Consider the following 16,013-nt stretch of genomic DNA (forward strand, 5'->3'; position numbering starts at 1 on the left):
TCTCTCCACTTTCTCTGGTTCTTTCAGGTTACAATTAGGGGGAACACTTGCACAAAGGCAATCCTTTGGGAGTTGCCTGGAACCCACCAGCCCCCTGCCCTCTCTGCCAGCAGGCTGTTCACCACAGAGGGCTGCACCATGCCCCAACACACTGCAGTTTCAGTGTACAGACAAACATCCATCTGCGTTTCTGAAAGGCATTTCTCATCTGCAAAAATTTCAAGTGTTGTTGCAAAGCTGAAACCCACTGTGATTTTTAGCTGGCTGGAGCTGCCTGGCTTGGGCTTTTTCCAGCAACAGATAAACCCTAGAGCCCCTTGTATTACTATCTTCCATCTGAAGGTCTTTCTAGTAGTCTGTTTTCCTCCCCAGCAAACAGCTTGCTTTCCTAAAGCCTGGAAAATGTTTTGTTTTCAGCTTCTGGGCAAGCTCACTCTGACCTTGCTGAGCCGCTGAGTTAGGCAAACAAAAGATGGTTGAAAACAGCTGAGCACAACAGGCTGAAACTTGGCTGAACCATACACCTATGTCAGGGAAATGCCGTGTGGGGCAAATGCGGGATCCTCTCTGCACAGTTGTTGTCTCCCTGGCTTCTTGGCCACGCACTGAGGATTACTCCTGAAGCCAGAAAATAATGAGTCAGCTTCTCTCTTTCCACATTTCAGGTCTTGTGGTCTTCTCTCCCATGCGTGGCGCTCTTACTTTCCTGTAATATCCTGACACAGATGGTCTTTTTCCTCTTGGGGAGAGTATTTAAAGCACCTGGCAGGTGTCAAAGCAGAAAGCCTCCAGCAGCCCAGTAACCAAGCAAATGCAGATCATTCTCCCTGGGCAGCTCCTGGACGGACAGGTCTCCGTGTGCAGGTGTCCTTGCACTCTTTTGGTTTCCACAGACGTCCCAGCTAATGCAAGGTTGTGCTATCCCCTTGAATGACTGATGCTGGCAGGAGCAAAGCAAGATGTCTCACCTCTGCCATGAACTACCCAAACCTTGTTCATAACCCCAAATTCTTACAGCATAACTGGAGGCCTGCAGCATGGAGGGAGCCGTTTCTGGGGAGGATGCTGACCTGAGACCAAGGTTCTGGGTAAGGACATGCAAGGCTGCACTGGCCTGAAGCTGGAAACAGGAGCCCTTGTTATGGATGACCACCATCACAAAAGCTGTCCTGGGGTCTTCCTGCAAGTGTGGTGTCCACATCACTTTGCAAGGAGGCTGGGCTGTAGCATCTGCTGCTGCCAGGCAGGCCAGGAGACCCTTCTGCCTGGCAGACACCCACACATACTATGGTGGAAGTCACCAAAAGCTGATGGCTGTTTCCAACTCTCCAACCCTCTGCAGTGATCACAGGAAGGGGGAATCAGCCACACTGCACACCTCCACATCTACATGCATTTAGGCTCACCAGAATGCTTTAGATTTTGGGAAGAAGCAGCTTCTGGGAGGTTTTAGACTCATCTCACAGCACCTTTCAGTCAAGGAGAGAACAAAACAACAATGTCCCACCTTGTCTGGTGTTGAAGTGAAGCTGTAGAAGGTGGTGAAGGCCCACCAGGGTAAGGGCTCTGTGAAAACAGGACAACAATCACTGCTGAAAAATGTGGGCAGTGGTGCTGATCCTGTGCCTTGTGGGCTGGGGAGCTCTCCATGCACAGAGGATCACCAGAACCAGAGAAATTGTTATCTCAAAAGCACTTCTGTTCAACTCTGCAGAGATGCCTTTCTTGGCCATGAGGTCCTGGAGTCACTACACATATCACATGCTGTTTCAGAGCTGCTGTCACTCTGTCTTCTTTGGCATCTGCAAGAAAGGTGTGTCTGTAAGCAACAAATCTTATCTCAAAACAACTAAGGGAAAGATAATACCCTCCTTTATCAGCACTTCCCCTTTCTATAACCTGCTTCATTCTCTGAAGAGAGGTCAGATAACAGAACTCTTGCTTATACAGGTGAGGTTCAGAGGCAAAGCTGGACACATGGGGTACATTTGCATCCCTGAGGTAAGTCCTGCTGTCTGAATGGAGCTGGGGACATGTTGCCAAGGATAGCTGTACCTAGGGGAGGGAGGCTGCTGGTTTGCAGATGCAGTGTATCACCTTCTCCTGAGCTCCAGAGAGATTCCTACCCATGGTCATTAACAGACTGTCCAATAGGGGAAATTATCACCTCCTGGGATGACAAGCAGGGTCTGAGTCTGACATGAAGGGGAAGGCTGGGGGAGGTCGGAGATCTTTAACAAATTGTATCCTTGTTGGTGATAAAGAGTGGTTGATGGTTTCAGGGAGATGGTTTCTGTCTCAAAGGGGCCATCACAGGGAGCTGGGTCAATGCCTGACACAATGCCTTCCTCTTCGCTGTGCTGCACTGGTGACACAGCTGCATGGGCCTCTTCCAGGATGCCCTGACCTGGTACTTGAGCCACACAGACCAAGGCAGGCATGCTGTGGTATGCAGTGGGTACAACCAGTATGATTGTCTCCTTACTTTTGAGATTTAGCTTGCTGTTTCTTAACGGCCACTGGGCTGCGCTGTCTATGCTGCTGTGATCTCATCCCCGGTCCCGTCTCCATGTCCTGCGGAGTAAGGGGAGCCATCCTGACTGCTGACAGACATGACAAAACAGTTAAGGAGGGGGAAGCTGACAGCATCTGCCAAAGAGTCAGACTCTCCTCTGTCCACTGCCAACAGATCTTTTTCAACATCCTTCCAGGAAACATGCTTCCAGCCATGTGAGGAAGAAGAGCTTGGTTGTTTTGTGCACCCTGGCTTCCACTTCTCAAATTATTCTTATGAAGTGGCAACCCCCGCATTGCAGAAAGTATGGGGTGATTTGTAGCAAGCTGTTGCTAATTAGTGATGCTTTGAGCCAGAAAGGTTTTCTGGTCCTGAGCACAAGTGAGGTCGTAGCTAAGCCTGAGCAGAAAGAAGCAGGCCAGCAATTCAGAGCAAGAGGCCACCAGAGGTCAATGAAAAGCCATTCCACCCCACAAGAGCCTGGTCTTGGAGAGATAAGAAAACTTTCTTGTTGATTTACCAATATTGACTTTAAGCAGTGAATCCTGGTAACAGCAAATAATCCACTCCCTTTTTTGGCCACAGTTTCCTGCTCATAGCGTGTTAGCTCTGATCCTTCCCATTCTGTGTTTGCCATAAATAAATACCTCTCTAATACTGCTAGGGCTGCCCTGGACTGCAGCTCTGTGCTCAGCTGGGCTCAGCAGTGGTACACCAGCTGGCCTGGCTCTCCCATTTCACCAGGAAGTCATACAACGGTCAAAAAAGTGAAGGGGGAAGAAAGCTCTGTAGATCTTGAATCCAGCCTCTGCTCAAAGCATGGCTAAATCTGGTCAGACTTCTAACAGCTTTTTCCAACCAAAAGTCAACCATGCCCAAGATTGGAGATCCTCCCCTCTCCAGTCCTCATCCCATAGCTGTCCCACTTTTGAGGGAAGGTTTTTCTTTATGTCTACCCAGATTTTCCCTTGTCACAGCTTTTGCTCCTTGCCTCTTGTCCCATCTCAATGTGCTTCAGAGAAGCTACTATCTCCATCTTTTCTGTGACCCTCCTTAGAGCTCAAGTTAGACTTCATGCTCCCCTTCTCTTTTCCAGGTGAACAAACCTGATTCCCTCAGTCTGTCCTATGCTCCAGCTCCCTCTCTCGGCGGCCTCAGCTGGACTCCAGTATAACATCTTTCTCGTACTGGGTTATCCTAACTGGGTCCAGTATTCGAGGTGTGGGCTTATCCACACCAAGCACAGTTTAGGCTGAAACCTAATCCATCTGGATGGACTTGGGACTTTGAGTACATTTGTGCTGTTGTCTCCTTCAGATGGCTTGAGGTTTTCACTGACAAAGCAGAGAAAATGCAAAGAAACCAGGACACAGTTTCTGTGGTAAACAGTTCAGTCTGAGCTTTGTAGCCTTAATAATGACTCTTTTTTCAACCCTCTTCTGTACACACCATCTTCCAAGCAATTTGCAAAAGTACTAAATGTGTCTGAGTGCAGAATTACATGCTTCTGAGAATTACTGCTTGTCTGTCAAAAGGTTTAATTGCAGACTTAAGGTGCAGCTCTAGTGCTTCACTTTTATAGCTAAGCATTATATTCTGGGCAAGATTCAGACACCAATATTCGGGTACCCAAAGCAGTAGCTTTACATTCCCACTGGGAAACACCTTGAGTACTGAATCAGAAACAGGCCATTTGACCTCAGGACGCAGCTGCAAGGGATGTGCATGCAGCCAGTGTTGGCTGAGCCTCCGGATCAAACCAATGCCACTGGCATCCTGCAAGCATTTCCGCAGGACACCCTTTGGATTCTGCGGGCTGTGTGAGGCTCTTCCAGGATGCTCTGACCTGCTACTTGAGCCACACAGACCAAAGCAGGCATGCTGTGATAGGCAGTGAGTGCAACCACTACGGCTGTCTCCTTACTTGTGGGATTCAGCCTGGTGTTTGTTAATGTCTACTGTGCTGGGCTATCCATGCTGCTGTGAGCTCGTCCCAGGGCCGCCGGCCCTGTCCCCACGTCCTGCAGCGCGCGTGGAACCACCCTGAGCGCCGACAGCCATGACGAGACACCTAAGGAGGAGGAAGCTGACATCACCTCTAGGAAAACCAGCCTCTCCTCCCTCCCTCAGTCCCTCCCACCGGCGGCGGTCGCCGGCCCCGGCCGCGCCACGGTCCTGCAGTGCCCTCTAGTGGCAGCACCGGCCCCGGTCCCGGGGGGCTGCACCGGCCCCGGGGGCTGCACCGGCCCCCGGACAGTGGTCTCGGCTCCCGCGGGGCTGTCGTAGGCAGGGGCCAGGGCTGCGAGAAGGCGGGCGTGGGGTGGTTTCCACCCCCGGCGTCTCAGAGGGTGGTCGCCAGGCTCTGTCCCCGTGGTGGGCGCGGCGGGACCCGGCGCGAGGGGCTGCCCGAAGGGTCACACCCCGCTCCGGCGGCCGTGCCGGCTGATCCAGCGGCAGGGACGTGGTGGCTGCCCCAGGTCAGGAGTGAAGCTCGTCTTTATGAACGTCGGAAGTACAAAGGCGAGGATTTAGTTCCTCCCTGTTAATTGTTGCACAGCTGGCAGTGTTGATACATTTAAGTCTAGTTCATGTAGCGGCAAAGAGATAGTGTGTTTTACATACACTTAGGGGGGAAGGCTTGGAACCGTTTGTCCTGGTGGCTTCAAGTGAGGCTGTGTTTTGCCGTTTCTCTAGAGGGGAAGGGGAGGAGAAAACCTGTATTAAGACACAATATGAAAGAGGTGACCCAAGAAGGAAAACTGTTCTTCACAACTTTTTTTTTTTTAAGGAAAAAAAAAAGAAGAAAAGAAAGAAAAAAAAAAAGGTTGTTCCCTGTATAAAGGTCCAAGCCCTGAATCATCCTCTGCTTCCTCCACGAATAAAACCACTAATATTAACACTAATACTCCAAGCACAGCATCTGACACCATGGCAGAGTGGGACCACTCACTAGACGTTTGTGACCAACACAATAATTGCTACTCTTGCCTGGAGAATGGGGCCGTGATGCGAGGTCAGCCTTCATGGAAAGCCATGTGAGGGCATCTGGAGTTTACAGGATTTTCATGTAAGCACACGGTCCACCTTCCCACAGCTAAATTCCACCCACTTCAGCCCCCTCTTCAAGGTGCTACATGTATGGCAAAGGGCCAGGCCTTGGAGGACTTTCTGTTGCATTTTCCCTGCATTTAGGACAATTATCCCAGTCAAGCTGAAGTGCATTTGCTAAAAGGAATTTTTGCTCATGTGCACAACTCAGACCCTCATGCACTGTTGGCTATGCCCAAGGAAATAATTTACAGTAGCTGTAATTCACTTAGAGAAAGAAAAGACTGGCCCCTGATTGCAGGAAATCCACAGTGAGAGTGGAGGTGTTGAGATTTCCACTGCCCCTACAAGCTTCCCCAGCCTGCAGCCCCACTCGCATCCTCTGTCCCACAGCAGAAATTCTGGGTTGGTGCCAGTGGATATAACCCCAGCACAGGAACCTGCTCCCTGGGCTGCCTCTGTCTCACACCCCCAAGATCTGCCCTCTGGCAGCACAGGAGACTGGGCCATGGCAGGTGTGCAGCCTGAGACACAACAGAAAGAACAAACTTTCCACACCTCAAGAGACAGTCCTCTCCAAGCCCACTGGTGTAGTGTCCTGGTCTTGCAAGTATGTTTTTATTCAGTGGCTATGGCTTTGTGTTGACCTTGTTGGGGTTTGGTTGGTTATGTTTCTGCCTGAGCTGATTTTAGCTTTCTTGGCTGTGAATGCAGTCAGTGGTCAGAGAGCTAGCACCTACACTTGTTTTCATTTATACAAGTATTTATTCTATGTGACTTGAACTGTCTATGACTCCAGAGCAAGCAACATCATGTGTCCCAGTCTATTACAGTGGCCAGTCACTTGTTGCTGCAGGAGCACAAACCTATGTTATTATAGGCAATTTTAGAGAAAACAAGAAAATAAAAACAAAACACAAACAAAACCAAAAACTCCACAAATTTGGGAACCACTGAAAAACAATGTAATACAGAAATAAACACAAGTGAAGCTCAAGACTAAGAAGGAAGAAACTGTCACTATCAACAACATATCCCCCCTGATTTAGAGAAGGAAACCTTCACAAGGAACATCATGATCTGCCTATTGAAGGCACCAGGATGCTGGTGACTTGTTTTAAGGCCTACTCACCCCCACCATTGCATCCATCAGCTTCAGTACACAAGAAAGGTGAACATAGCAACATCAAGAAACATGGGTAGATACTAAGAAAGTGTTTGTGTGCGTGAAGCAATCTCAGCTGCATTACTGAGGGTTTTTTTCTGTAATAATTTTCAGTGTAAGACTAATAATTGAAAATGTGTTGTTAAAATTTCTGCACGTAGTAATGGCAAACCCTTGGCTTCACTGAAAATGTTCTCTTTTCTGTCCATGACAAGATTTTTAGTATTACATAGGAAGAGGCAGAGATAGCAATCAAGAAGAGAACAAATTCATGCTGGCACATCTCTGCCTACATCCAACTGACTGCTGCTATAACAGCTGGACAGTGATCCATCCCACTACAGCATTCAAGCAAGGGGCTTGCTTGGGAGCCAAATATTCTCTTCCAGAGTCCAACACTGGGCTGTCACTTACACAGCCATGTTTTTGAATTCTCATAGCTAAATAATGTGCCATTTTCCATGGCTCTGCTGTCTAGATGGTGCCTGCTATGAATCAGGGCTCCAGGCCTACACCAAGACAAGCATGTGAAGCAATTCCTAATGCCAACATGGGCCACTGTATCCCGATAGACCAACCAGAGTCTGTACAGTCAGTGCCCCAAAGACTGTCAGAATTTCTGTGCTCACATTAGTTCACATCTAGGCACTACATGGTGGGACATCCCCTCTGATCACTAATGCTGGCGCCACAGCTCTTGATAATGGATGCAGGTAAAGCCCATCTCCAGCTGCAAGACTGACCTCTAATTACAATTCACAAAGTTTGGACTCCCTTCAAGGTACTGCCTCCTGGCAAAAGGGCAGCTGTCTCCCCTATCTAGTCTTTCTCATAAATTTGATGCACCTTTTTACCTCTTCCATAGGCAAATAGAGCATACCTGGGAGCCCCAGAGGTATGAAGTAGACCTCTTTGATAACATAGCAGACTAAACTACCTGTTCCCATCTTATTCATAGCCCTCCAGGCAGCTTGGGCCATGTACTTGGCACCAGCTGCAGTTTGCTTTCCCTCAAAACCCCTCAGGAAGCCAGTCACTACCCTCTTCTCAGCAGCAGAAGGCACAACATCTGACATTGTTTTAGCCACACTCAAGCCAGAGCATGGCCCTGAAGCCTGGAGTTACCCAGCTTGCCCTTGAAGGCCTGTTACACCCCCATTAGCTACAGTTTTTGCTTGAATTGTTCCCTCAGCTGTTGCTATTGCACAAGGTAAAGACGGTGTCAGCCCACAGTTGTAGGAACATCACCTCTGCAGCCAAAAAAACTCAGTGGCCTGGGGTGCAGGAGGTAAGGCCAAGCATTTCTGGTGCTGCTGCCACAGGACAAGAAACACAGGGCTGTATCCAGAAGTAGGGCCTTCTCCAGCTGGCCTGGCTCCACACTGGAACAATTCAGAGAGTAATTAACACCAAGCACAATTCCCTTGCCTATCTCTCAGATTGTGCTCCTATCACAGGTAGTAGCCTTGGCTTCCCTACCTGTCCCTTTTAGCAGAGGCACCTGTCTGCACTGGAGTTTCATGCATTGATGTCTGGGGCACACATATGCCCTCAGAGATCTTGAAAGCAGGCTGGTGACTTGGAGAGTTGCAGAAATTAGGTAAGCCACCTCTGGCCTGGCCTTGCTGCTCCTTCTCTCCCCCAATGTCTTCAGTAATCCCAGCAGATGGAAAAAAAATAAAGTCCAAGGTAAAACAGACACAGCGAAATGCAAGGAGCAGCATGTGGCATGCATCTTGCTGTGCATCATTGCTTTTCTGGTCCCAGGAGTGCAGGGAGGGCTTGATAAACTCAGACACTTCATTACAAACAACAGGACAAAGATTTATTTCCATTACAAGTGAAGTAGAAGAGTAAATACAAAAAAAATTTAAAAAAAATCCAATACATAATGAAATATTCTCCTAGGTTATAACAATCCAGGTCTTCCTCAAAGTCAGTGTGGGGCCTGACCATAACAGAACTCCAGCAGAACAGGAACCACCACTGCTCTGTCCTTCAAGGAATGATGAGCACTTTCAAGGCTCTTCTCTCTTCACATCAGTGCTTACACAGTGTTTCCTACAGGGTTATAACCCAAACCTATTGGACTCATATCCCAAAAATCAAAGGACTAATCTGAAAGTTCGACTAACTTTGCTAAAAGGAAGGCCCTCACATATTTACAATAAACTTCCAGAAATCAACATTTTCTTTATTCTGGATGGTGCTTGAGTATTACAAGCAAAGTGCCAGCCAAAAATACATTGAGATCCAAATGTTTAACATATCCCCATGGCACAAGTATACACTCAGATCATCTAACATATCCCTGTGGCATATCCCCATATCCTCACAGACAGGCCCAACCCCACAGGTCCCCAAGGATGTGACAACCATGTCTTCCTCAGCCAGTGGTCACGCAGTTGCATGGGCCACATAGCCACACGCCCAAGCACAGGGGTAGCACATCCCGCTGCCAGAAGGTGGAGCCTGGTCAGACCTGTAGTGTTCAGCCCATCCTTTGTGTGTCAGCCAGAGAGGTTGCCATAGCCCACCAGTGCGGGCGGGAAGGGATCTCTGGAGTCTCCAGGCCTGCCACAAGCAGGAGGCTGAAGTACTGTCAGCGCTAGGACAGGGCAGGTATAACTATGTCTGTCTCCATCTCAAAAACCCCAAGGACAAAGACCCGACTTAGATGCAGAGTCCCTTAAAGGGTGACTACAGTTCTTCATTGAACACAAAGCTCTTGCCCCGAGTTTCCAGCTGCGCATGGCTGAAATTTAAACAGTTTGTGGCCATGTGTCTTAGGTCCTTGATGAAAGAGGCTCATCACTGCAGCTGCTGCAGGAAGTATACTATCTAGGTATGTCTGGATTCCCTAGTTTGTAGGTATAAAAGATCTGGAGAGAAGTAAGAACAAGCATCTAGACCTTATCTGCAAAAAACACACAACTGAACCATCTCAATTCATGCCTTCTAAGTCATAAAGATCTATCATGTGTGTTCTCCAGACACTAAGGTTTGCTCTCTTACCTTGCTACAGATGCCACCTGACGCCAGGAGCAGCTTACACAAGACCTGTGTGCTGTACTGGTGAGCTCTTTTTCTTAGATTGAACCTTAGACTAGCACCAGGGCTAGAGCACAGGATAAAACAAGGCTGAAGCAATGGGGAACAAGGGCCAGAAGATAACTGTTCCTACAGTTCCTACAGAAAGAAAACCTTAAGAAGCAGAACAGTTCCTCTCCCAGCTATCCACAAACCAGAAAGAGGTCAGATTGACTTGCTAGCAGAGGGATGTAGTGCACTCCTTGCAGGCAACAAAAGCAGAGAGTCAGGAGGCAGCTGTTAAAAAACTAAGAGCTGGCACAGCCAGGTCTACAGCTTCTCTTCCAGCTGGTGAAGGGAGAATTCAGGAGAGGAACTAGCAAGGCTGCCAAGGAGACCTGCCCTGGGGATGAGGCAGCCCAGCCACAGAAAGAGGACTCTGCTCTCTCCAGGATGGAAGCAGCATCCAGATGCACCAGGACCAGGAAAGATGTCAAAAGAGACAACGCAGTTATGCAGGACAGGAAGCGAGGAAGGGAAAAATCTGACTCACCTGACCACATCAAGGATTTGAATGAGGCCTACACTCGCTGCTTGTGTGCCCCACTGATGGCAGCACAAATTCCCTGGCTCAGCAGTTTCCTGCAGTACCACAAAAAGGTCCAGATGGACACAGAGCAGCAGTACCAGGCCAGCCTCAGCTGACCAGCCCAGGTGTCATTCCCCAGATGGCATCCTGATCACTCCAAGAGATGGAGAGGTGCTTTGAATCCGACACCCATTTCCTACCTCAGAGTCCCATGGAAGGCAGCCACACATCTTCTCCTGTCCACCTACTGCAGAGGTCTTGAGCATCCTTCACCCCAAACTGTGCTGTGGAAACACAAAACCACCATCCTCCTCCATTCCATTTCTCCATTTCCTTCCTCTCATGTCCCACTCTGGATACTTAGCACCCATGGAAGACAAGGAACCTGCCTCTACACAAATTTCATCCTGCTGAGAACCTCATCTGAAAAATCCTTCACAGACAGAAAGTACAAGTGTCCTCCTGGGATAAAAGCTCTCTGCAGCTGTTCATAGCAGCAGGACAAGAGACTGTAGACATGAAATGAGACTAGAGAGGTGCTGAATAGATACGAGGAGAAACTCCTCCCAGATGAGGACAGTCAAGTTGCTCAAAGAGTTTGTGCTGACTCCATCCCTGGAGGTTGTCAGGACACAACTAGATAGCTGGTCTAACTCATATCTGACCCTGCCTTAAGCACAGGTCAGAACAGAAACTTCCCAAAGGTCTCTTCCAACCTGAGTTGTACTATGATCTGTACCCTTTCGTGGTGAGAGGGACTCTGGTGTATGTGTACCCCCTTTGTTCTTCCAAATCTGCTGAGACTCTGGCTGCACTTTCCACCTACTCCTCCCTAATTGAGGCCAAACCAGACTGCAGTCCCCCTCTCCAACCTCCTCCTGGTCTTGGTCATACAGGCTGCCACCTCCACAGGAAAAAGGAGAGTGATAAGGAGGTCTGGACAGTAGCAGGGTTACATTTGCTCCCTCCAGGCTCACAGCCCCAGGCAGAGTCCTAGGCATCCACCACCTCTCTGGGCCCATTCTGGGATGGCAGGATCTGTTCGGAGGGATTTGCCTTAGTTTCCCCATGGATCTATTTGCAGACCTGTGCTTCTCACAGCCATTCCTGTCAGTTGTCCCCTCTCCAAGTTTTCCTCTAGCCTATTTTTCCATTCAAAGAAGGCTTGAATGGGGAGCAACTGAAGATAAAGAGGCACCATGTCTTGCCTCTTTCACTTGTTTCAGGAAGAAAAGTTCCCACCCTCCCCCAAACCCCCAGATGCTGATTTATTTAGGCTATAGTCGGTGTGATCTTAGGATCGAAGTAATTTAGGAGCTAAGGACCTCCATAAACCTCTGGACCAGCCTTCCAGAGAAAGCAGGTCCAAATTCCATGTTGGAGTTAACTCCAGAGACAGATCAGGTCACTCCAGCTCTGTCCAGTCAAGTTGGGAAGACCTTCAAGGTCAGAGTTCCCACAGCTTCACTTGGTCCCTCTTCCAGAGGCTGAGCATGCTTATGGTAAAAGCTTTTACACTTTCAGTCCCGCTATTCTGCCACCTCTACCGCAGACAGTATGACCCCTGGAGAGATCTGACTTGCTGTGTTCGGCTGCAATCTCAGCATCCAAACCTTCCCCCAGCCCTGGTCATGCTGTTGGTGCAAAGTCTGGGACTAAGTCGATAGCCCTGTGCAGCATCCCGGACAGGTCATGAGGTTAGTGCCACCACATCCTGCTTTTACAAGCTTTGACTGCACGGGGCTGGGCAATGCCCTCTCCTGCCTCCCTCCTCCTCAGCCCCAGCAGACGTTTTGTTCTGTAAATTAAACCATCAACAGCAGAGAGATTTTTAAAAGTGAGATGTTCCTGGATAGATCAAGTGGCCCATTTAGGTTCGGGAAAAGGGAGCCTGCCGTGAAGCTTTGAGCCCCTGACTCAGGAAAGGCAGTAGAAAGGAAAGGGCTGTTTGCCCCATCCAGGCACTTGGGAGCCCCTAGGGCTTCTTTGGTGAGAGCAGACAGGGCTAGGCAGGGTCCCCAGGCCCCCACGGCTGGTGGTGGCACTCATCGCCGGGAGGCCTGGGCAGGTGGGAAGATGTGGAGGCAAAGCCCAAGGTCCTCCGGCATTTTCCTGGGCGGCTGGGGACCCAGCAGCGTCGGACAAGCCCCGCAGCCCATCCTTCTCCCGGGCTTCGGGTCGCGCCGTCGGGCCGCCTGGCCTCCCCGGGCTGGGTCAGAGCGCCGGGACGAACCTGTCGGGGCCGCCGGGGTAGGCGCCGTGCCGCGGTCCAGGCTCGGCGGGGCACAGCTGCCCTCCGGCGCCGTAGGCGTGGGGCAGCGGCGGGAAGGGCGCGGGGGAGCGGCGGCCGTAGAGCCCGGCCGGGGCTGGCGGCGAGGCGGGCAGCACGATGCGCCCCGACGGTGCGTACAGCTGCGCCGGGCCGCCCGGCGCGTAGGGCCCGGGGGCGGTGGGCAGCGGGGCGTAGGCGTGGGGCAGGGCGGCGGTGCAGCCCTGCGCGGGGTAGGAGGCGGCGAAGGCGCAGGAGGCGGCGGCGGGGGCCGGGGGCAGGTCGGCGGCGGGCGGCGGTGCGGGCAGCGGGAAGAGGCGGCAGGGCGCTGCGGGGCGCTCGGCGAGAAAGGCCGGGTAGGTAGAGAGGTCGCTGCGCTTGAAGCGCTTCCTGCGGCGGAGGAAAGAGCCGCTCTCGAACATATCGCGGGCGTGGGGGTCCAGCGTCCAGTAGTTGCCCTTGCCGGGGCGGCCGGGCTCCCGCGGCACCTTGACGAAGCAGTCGTTGAGGGTGAGGTTGTGGCGGATGCTGTTCTGCCACTTACGGGGGCTGTCGCGATAGAAGGGGAAGCGCTCGGTGATGAAGCGGTAGATGCCTCCCAGCGTCAGCCGCCGCTCGGGCGCCTGCCCGATGGCCATGGCAATAAGGGCTATGTAGCTGTAGGGCGGCTTGTCCCGCTCCGCCGGGCGCTTGCGCCGCCGCCGCCCGCCCCGCGCCCCCGCCGCCGCTTCTTCCCCCGGCGGCGCCGCGTCTGCCTTCAGCGGCGGGGGCGGCGGCGGGGGGCCCGGCGGCAGCCGGCTCTCGGCGGTCATGCAGTCGTCGGGGCGGCCCCGGGCCGAGCCGAGCCGAGCCGAAGAGGCGCACCTCCTTGCCGCCCTGGCTTTTATGCGGCTGTGTCCGGCGGCTCCGCGCCCGGGCGGCCGGCACTCCCCCTGCAACGCCCCGCAGCCCGGGAGGCGCGGGCAGGGCCGGGCGTGCTGCCGTCGCCGCCTCAGGCAGGGGCAGCGCCCTTCCCCGGCACCCCCCACCCTTTCTCGACCCCCGCCCGCGGTCCTTGTCCCGGTGCCGCCGCCGCGAGCGCGGAGCTCCGAGGGACCGGCCGGCAACGAGCGGATCGGGGAGGTCTGCGGGATCCTGGTGCGGGTGTCCCGGCACGGGCACTGCTAGTGCTTCTCCCCATGGGGCTCGGCGCCTTCCTGGGGCTGGCTCGGCTGTCAGCCGGCGGTGAGGTGAGGTGAGGTGAGGGGCCGCTGCCGTCGGAGGGCATTCTGCCGGTCCGTGGCACAGGGCAGCCGGCTCCGGAGCCCTACTCTCCTTCGCGATAGAAGCAAATTCAATGTGCAAAAAACCCGGTGGCCGATCTACGTGGGGAGAGAGAGTAAGCATGGGCTTAGGCAGCACAATTTGCTGCTTGAAGTGCACACCGAGTGAGACTCTCACCTCCAGTACCCAGCTGTGATTCAGCACAGAGCTGGACTCCCGTGCCCCTGATTTATTCCTGATCTCATGGAACATGCTCCCTCCAAAGAGGAAGGAGGCCAGGCTCTCCATTGGGTACTGCTGGGACATACTGACCTGCCAGCTCCCTCCTGCCTCCTTGAATGCTTATGGCTGAGGGTTAGACTGTGGATCAGAATGGGTTCCGTGAGTGTGCCCAACTGGTGAGGAACTTATGCCCAAGATTCATATCTTCTCTGCACCCACCTGCAGGGCTGGGAGCTGTCTCGTTGCCTGCTGGCATGGTGATCCTTGGGAGCCAGAGGATACAGGGGATGACAGGAGGTCCTAGAGATGGGATGGAAAGTATTGGCGTATGGAGGTGTGCACAGGGATGTGTGTGCATGGGAGGGTGAGCACACACAAATGTGTGGGTGTGCAAGGACACTGGTGTGGGATTGAGGGTGTGCGTGAGACTACAAGGGTGTGCACTGACATGGGAGTGTGTGTACAAACACGTGCCAGCGTACCCAGGTGTGTGACTAGACCCAAGGCCTGAGTATCCTCAGGTGTGCAGGAGTGGATGTGGGTGTGGGTGGATGTGTGTGCAGAGGAATGGGTGTGCAGAGAGGTGGATCTGCATAGGTGTGCAGGTGCTGTGCATGGCTGTGCATTGTCCTGGCTATGTCTTGGTGCCTCCTGCCAGTTCTCCCAAAACTCACATCACCAGTGCGCTGCTGAGTCTACCTTTGTGGGAAAAGCTTTCCCAGAGCCCTCTTGCTGTTGCACAAATAGTGTTTAGGGCGCTAAGTAGAGCTGGGAGATGCTCATTCTAGTGTAACAGGGCTCCTTTACAGCTTTCCAATGAAGTTGTTTCTATGCTTGGAGAAAAATTGGGGTGTGTGAGTATCCATTTGCATGCAGCAAAAAAACATCAGCCCTGGTTTCTAAACAAATGAGGACCCCAGAGTCTTTGGCCACCTGCTTGTTTGTGCAGCTTCCCAGCAATCTGGTAAGTAGCAGAATAAACTCTGAAGCTAGCAGAATAAACCATGAAGTGGCACTCCCTAAGGACCCCCATGTGTGGTCCTGATAGCTGGATGCAAACCTGTGGCAGTATTTCAAATTGCATACTGCAGAGTTTGTGCCAAAACAAAAATCAGCCTCCCATACTGACACTCATGTTCTTGAAGTAGCCAAAGCACTAGGATAATACTGGAGGAACCCTGGAGGAACCAAGAAACTAACTCCTTCCGTGCAAAAGGAGAGCGTCAAAGCTGCCTCCCCTGTGTTCTGCCTGCTGGCTCATGGGAAGCTGTAGCTGGGGATGAATTTTCCTATCACATTTTCCAAAAAGCAGTGCTGTAGTTCAGTCACCTCCGGGACTGCCTCTCTCTGCGCCATGCCAATCCCATGCCTCCAGAGGGCAAAGTCAGATCGTGCTGCTCTGTGCACTTGCAGAGGATGGGGAATGGAAGGAGTGTGCGCTGAGGTGGACTGGAGTGCTGAACTGTTGCTTTTGCCCTCCCTGCTGGTGATGAAAATTCTTTTCCAAGAAAGCACCTTCCTTGGCAGAGCCCAACATGTAAACAGAGTGAAATGGATACCCAAACAGCATGTGCAGGCTCTTGTGCCTTCTCTTTTCCTCTTTGTGCAGGTTAAGTTGTAATGCAAGTATTTGTCAGTAAGGTGGGAGTTGTTTATCATGGTGTCCTGGAGACCATCCTCTATCTGACATTAACATCAGCCTATTTAAAAACATTTTCAGGTCTCCACTGTAGGAGCCGGAGTACATCCCATTTTAAGTACTGGCATCTCTTTTGACTATTATTTCCCTTGAGGAGGGAACTGTGGGCAACATGAAAATCAGATCTTAGATGGCAGATCTCCATCTGTAAAGTACGGCCATACCTGTTGCTGAAGCAGAAGAGTTGGTGCTTTTAATGTTTGTGAAAAGTTT

General features: G+C 51.9%; 1 protein-coding gene across 1 annotated transcript; it reads right to left on the minus strand.

Moving 5' to 3' along the window:
• Positions 1-12,561: 12,561 nt before the first annotated feature.
• FOXE1 (forkhead box E1) lies at positions 12,562-13,428 on the minus strand. Its single transcript, XM_051643044.1, has one exon. It carries the CDS (start codon positions 13,426-13,428, stop codon positions 12,562-12,564), a length of 867 nt encoding a protein of 288 aa, XP_051499004.1.
• Between the last annotated feature and the right edge of the window lie 2,585 nt (positions 13,429-16,013).

The sequence above is a fragment of the Apus apus genome, chromosome Z (genome assembly GCF_020740795.1).
Source record: "Apus apus isolate bApuApu2 chromosome Z, bApuApu2.pri.cur, whole genome shotgun sequence".
Classification (NCBI taxonomy): Eukaryota; Metazoa; Chordata; class Aves; order Apodiformes; family Apodidae; genus Apus; species Apus apus.

What these genes read in the sequence shown, in the direction of transcription:
- FOXE1 (XM_051643044.1), bottom strand. Translation starts at nt 13,428, where the DNA reads ATGACCGCCGAGAGCCGGCTGCCGCCGGGCCCCCCGCCGCCGCCCCCG.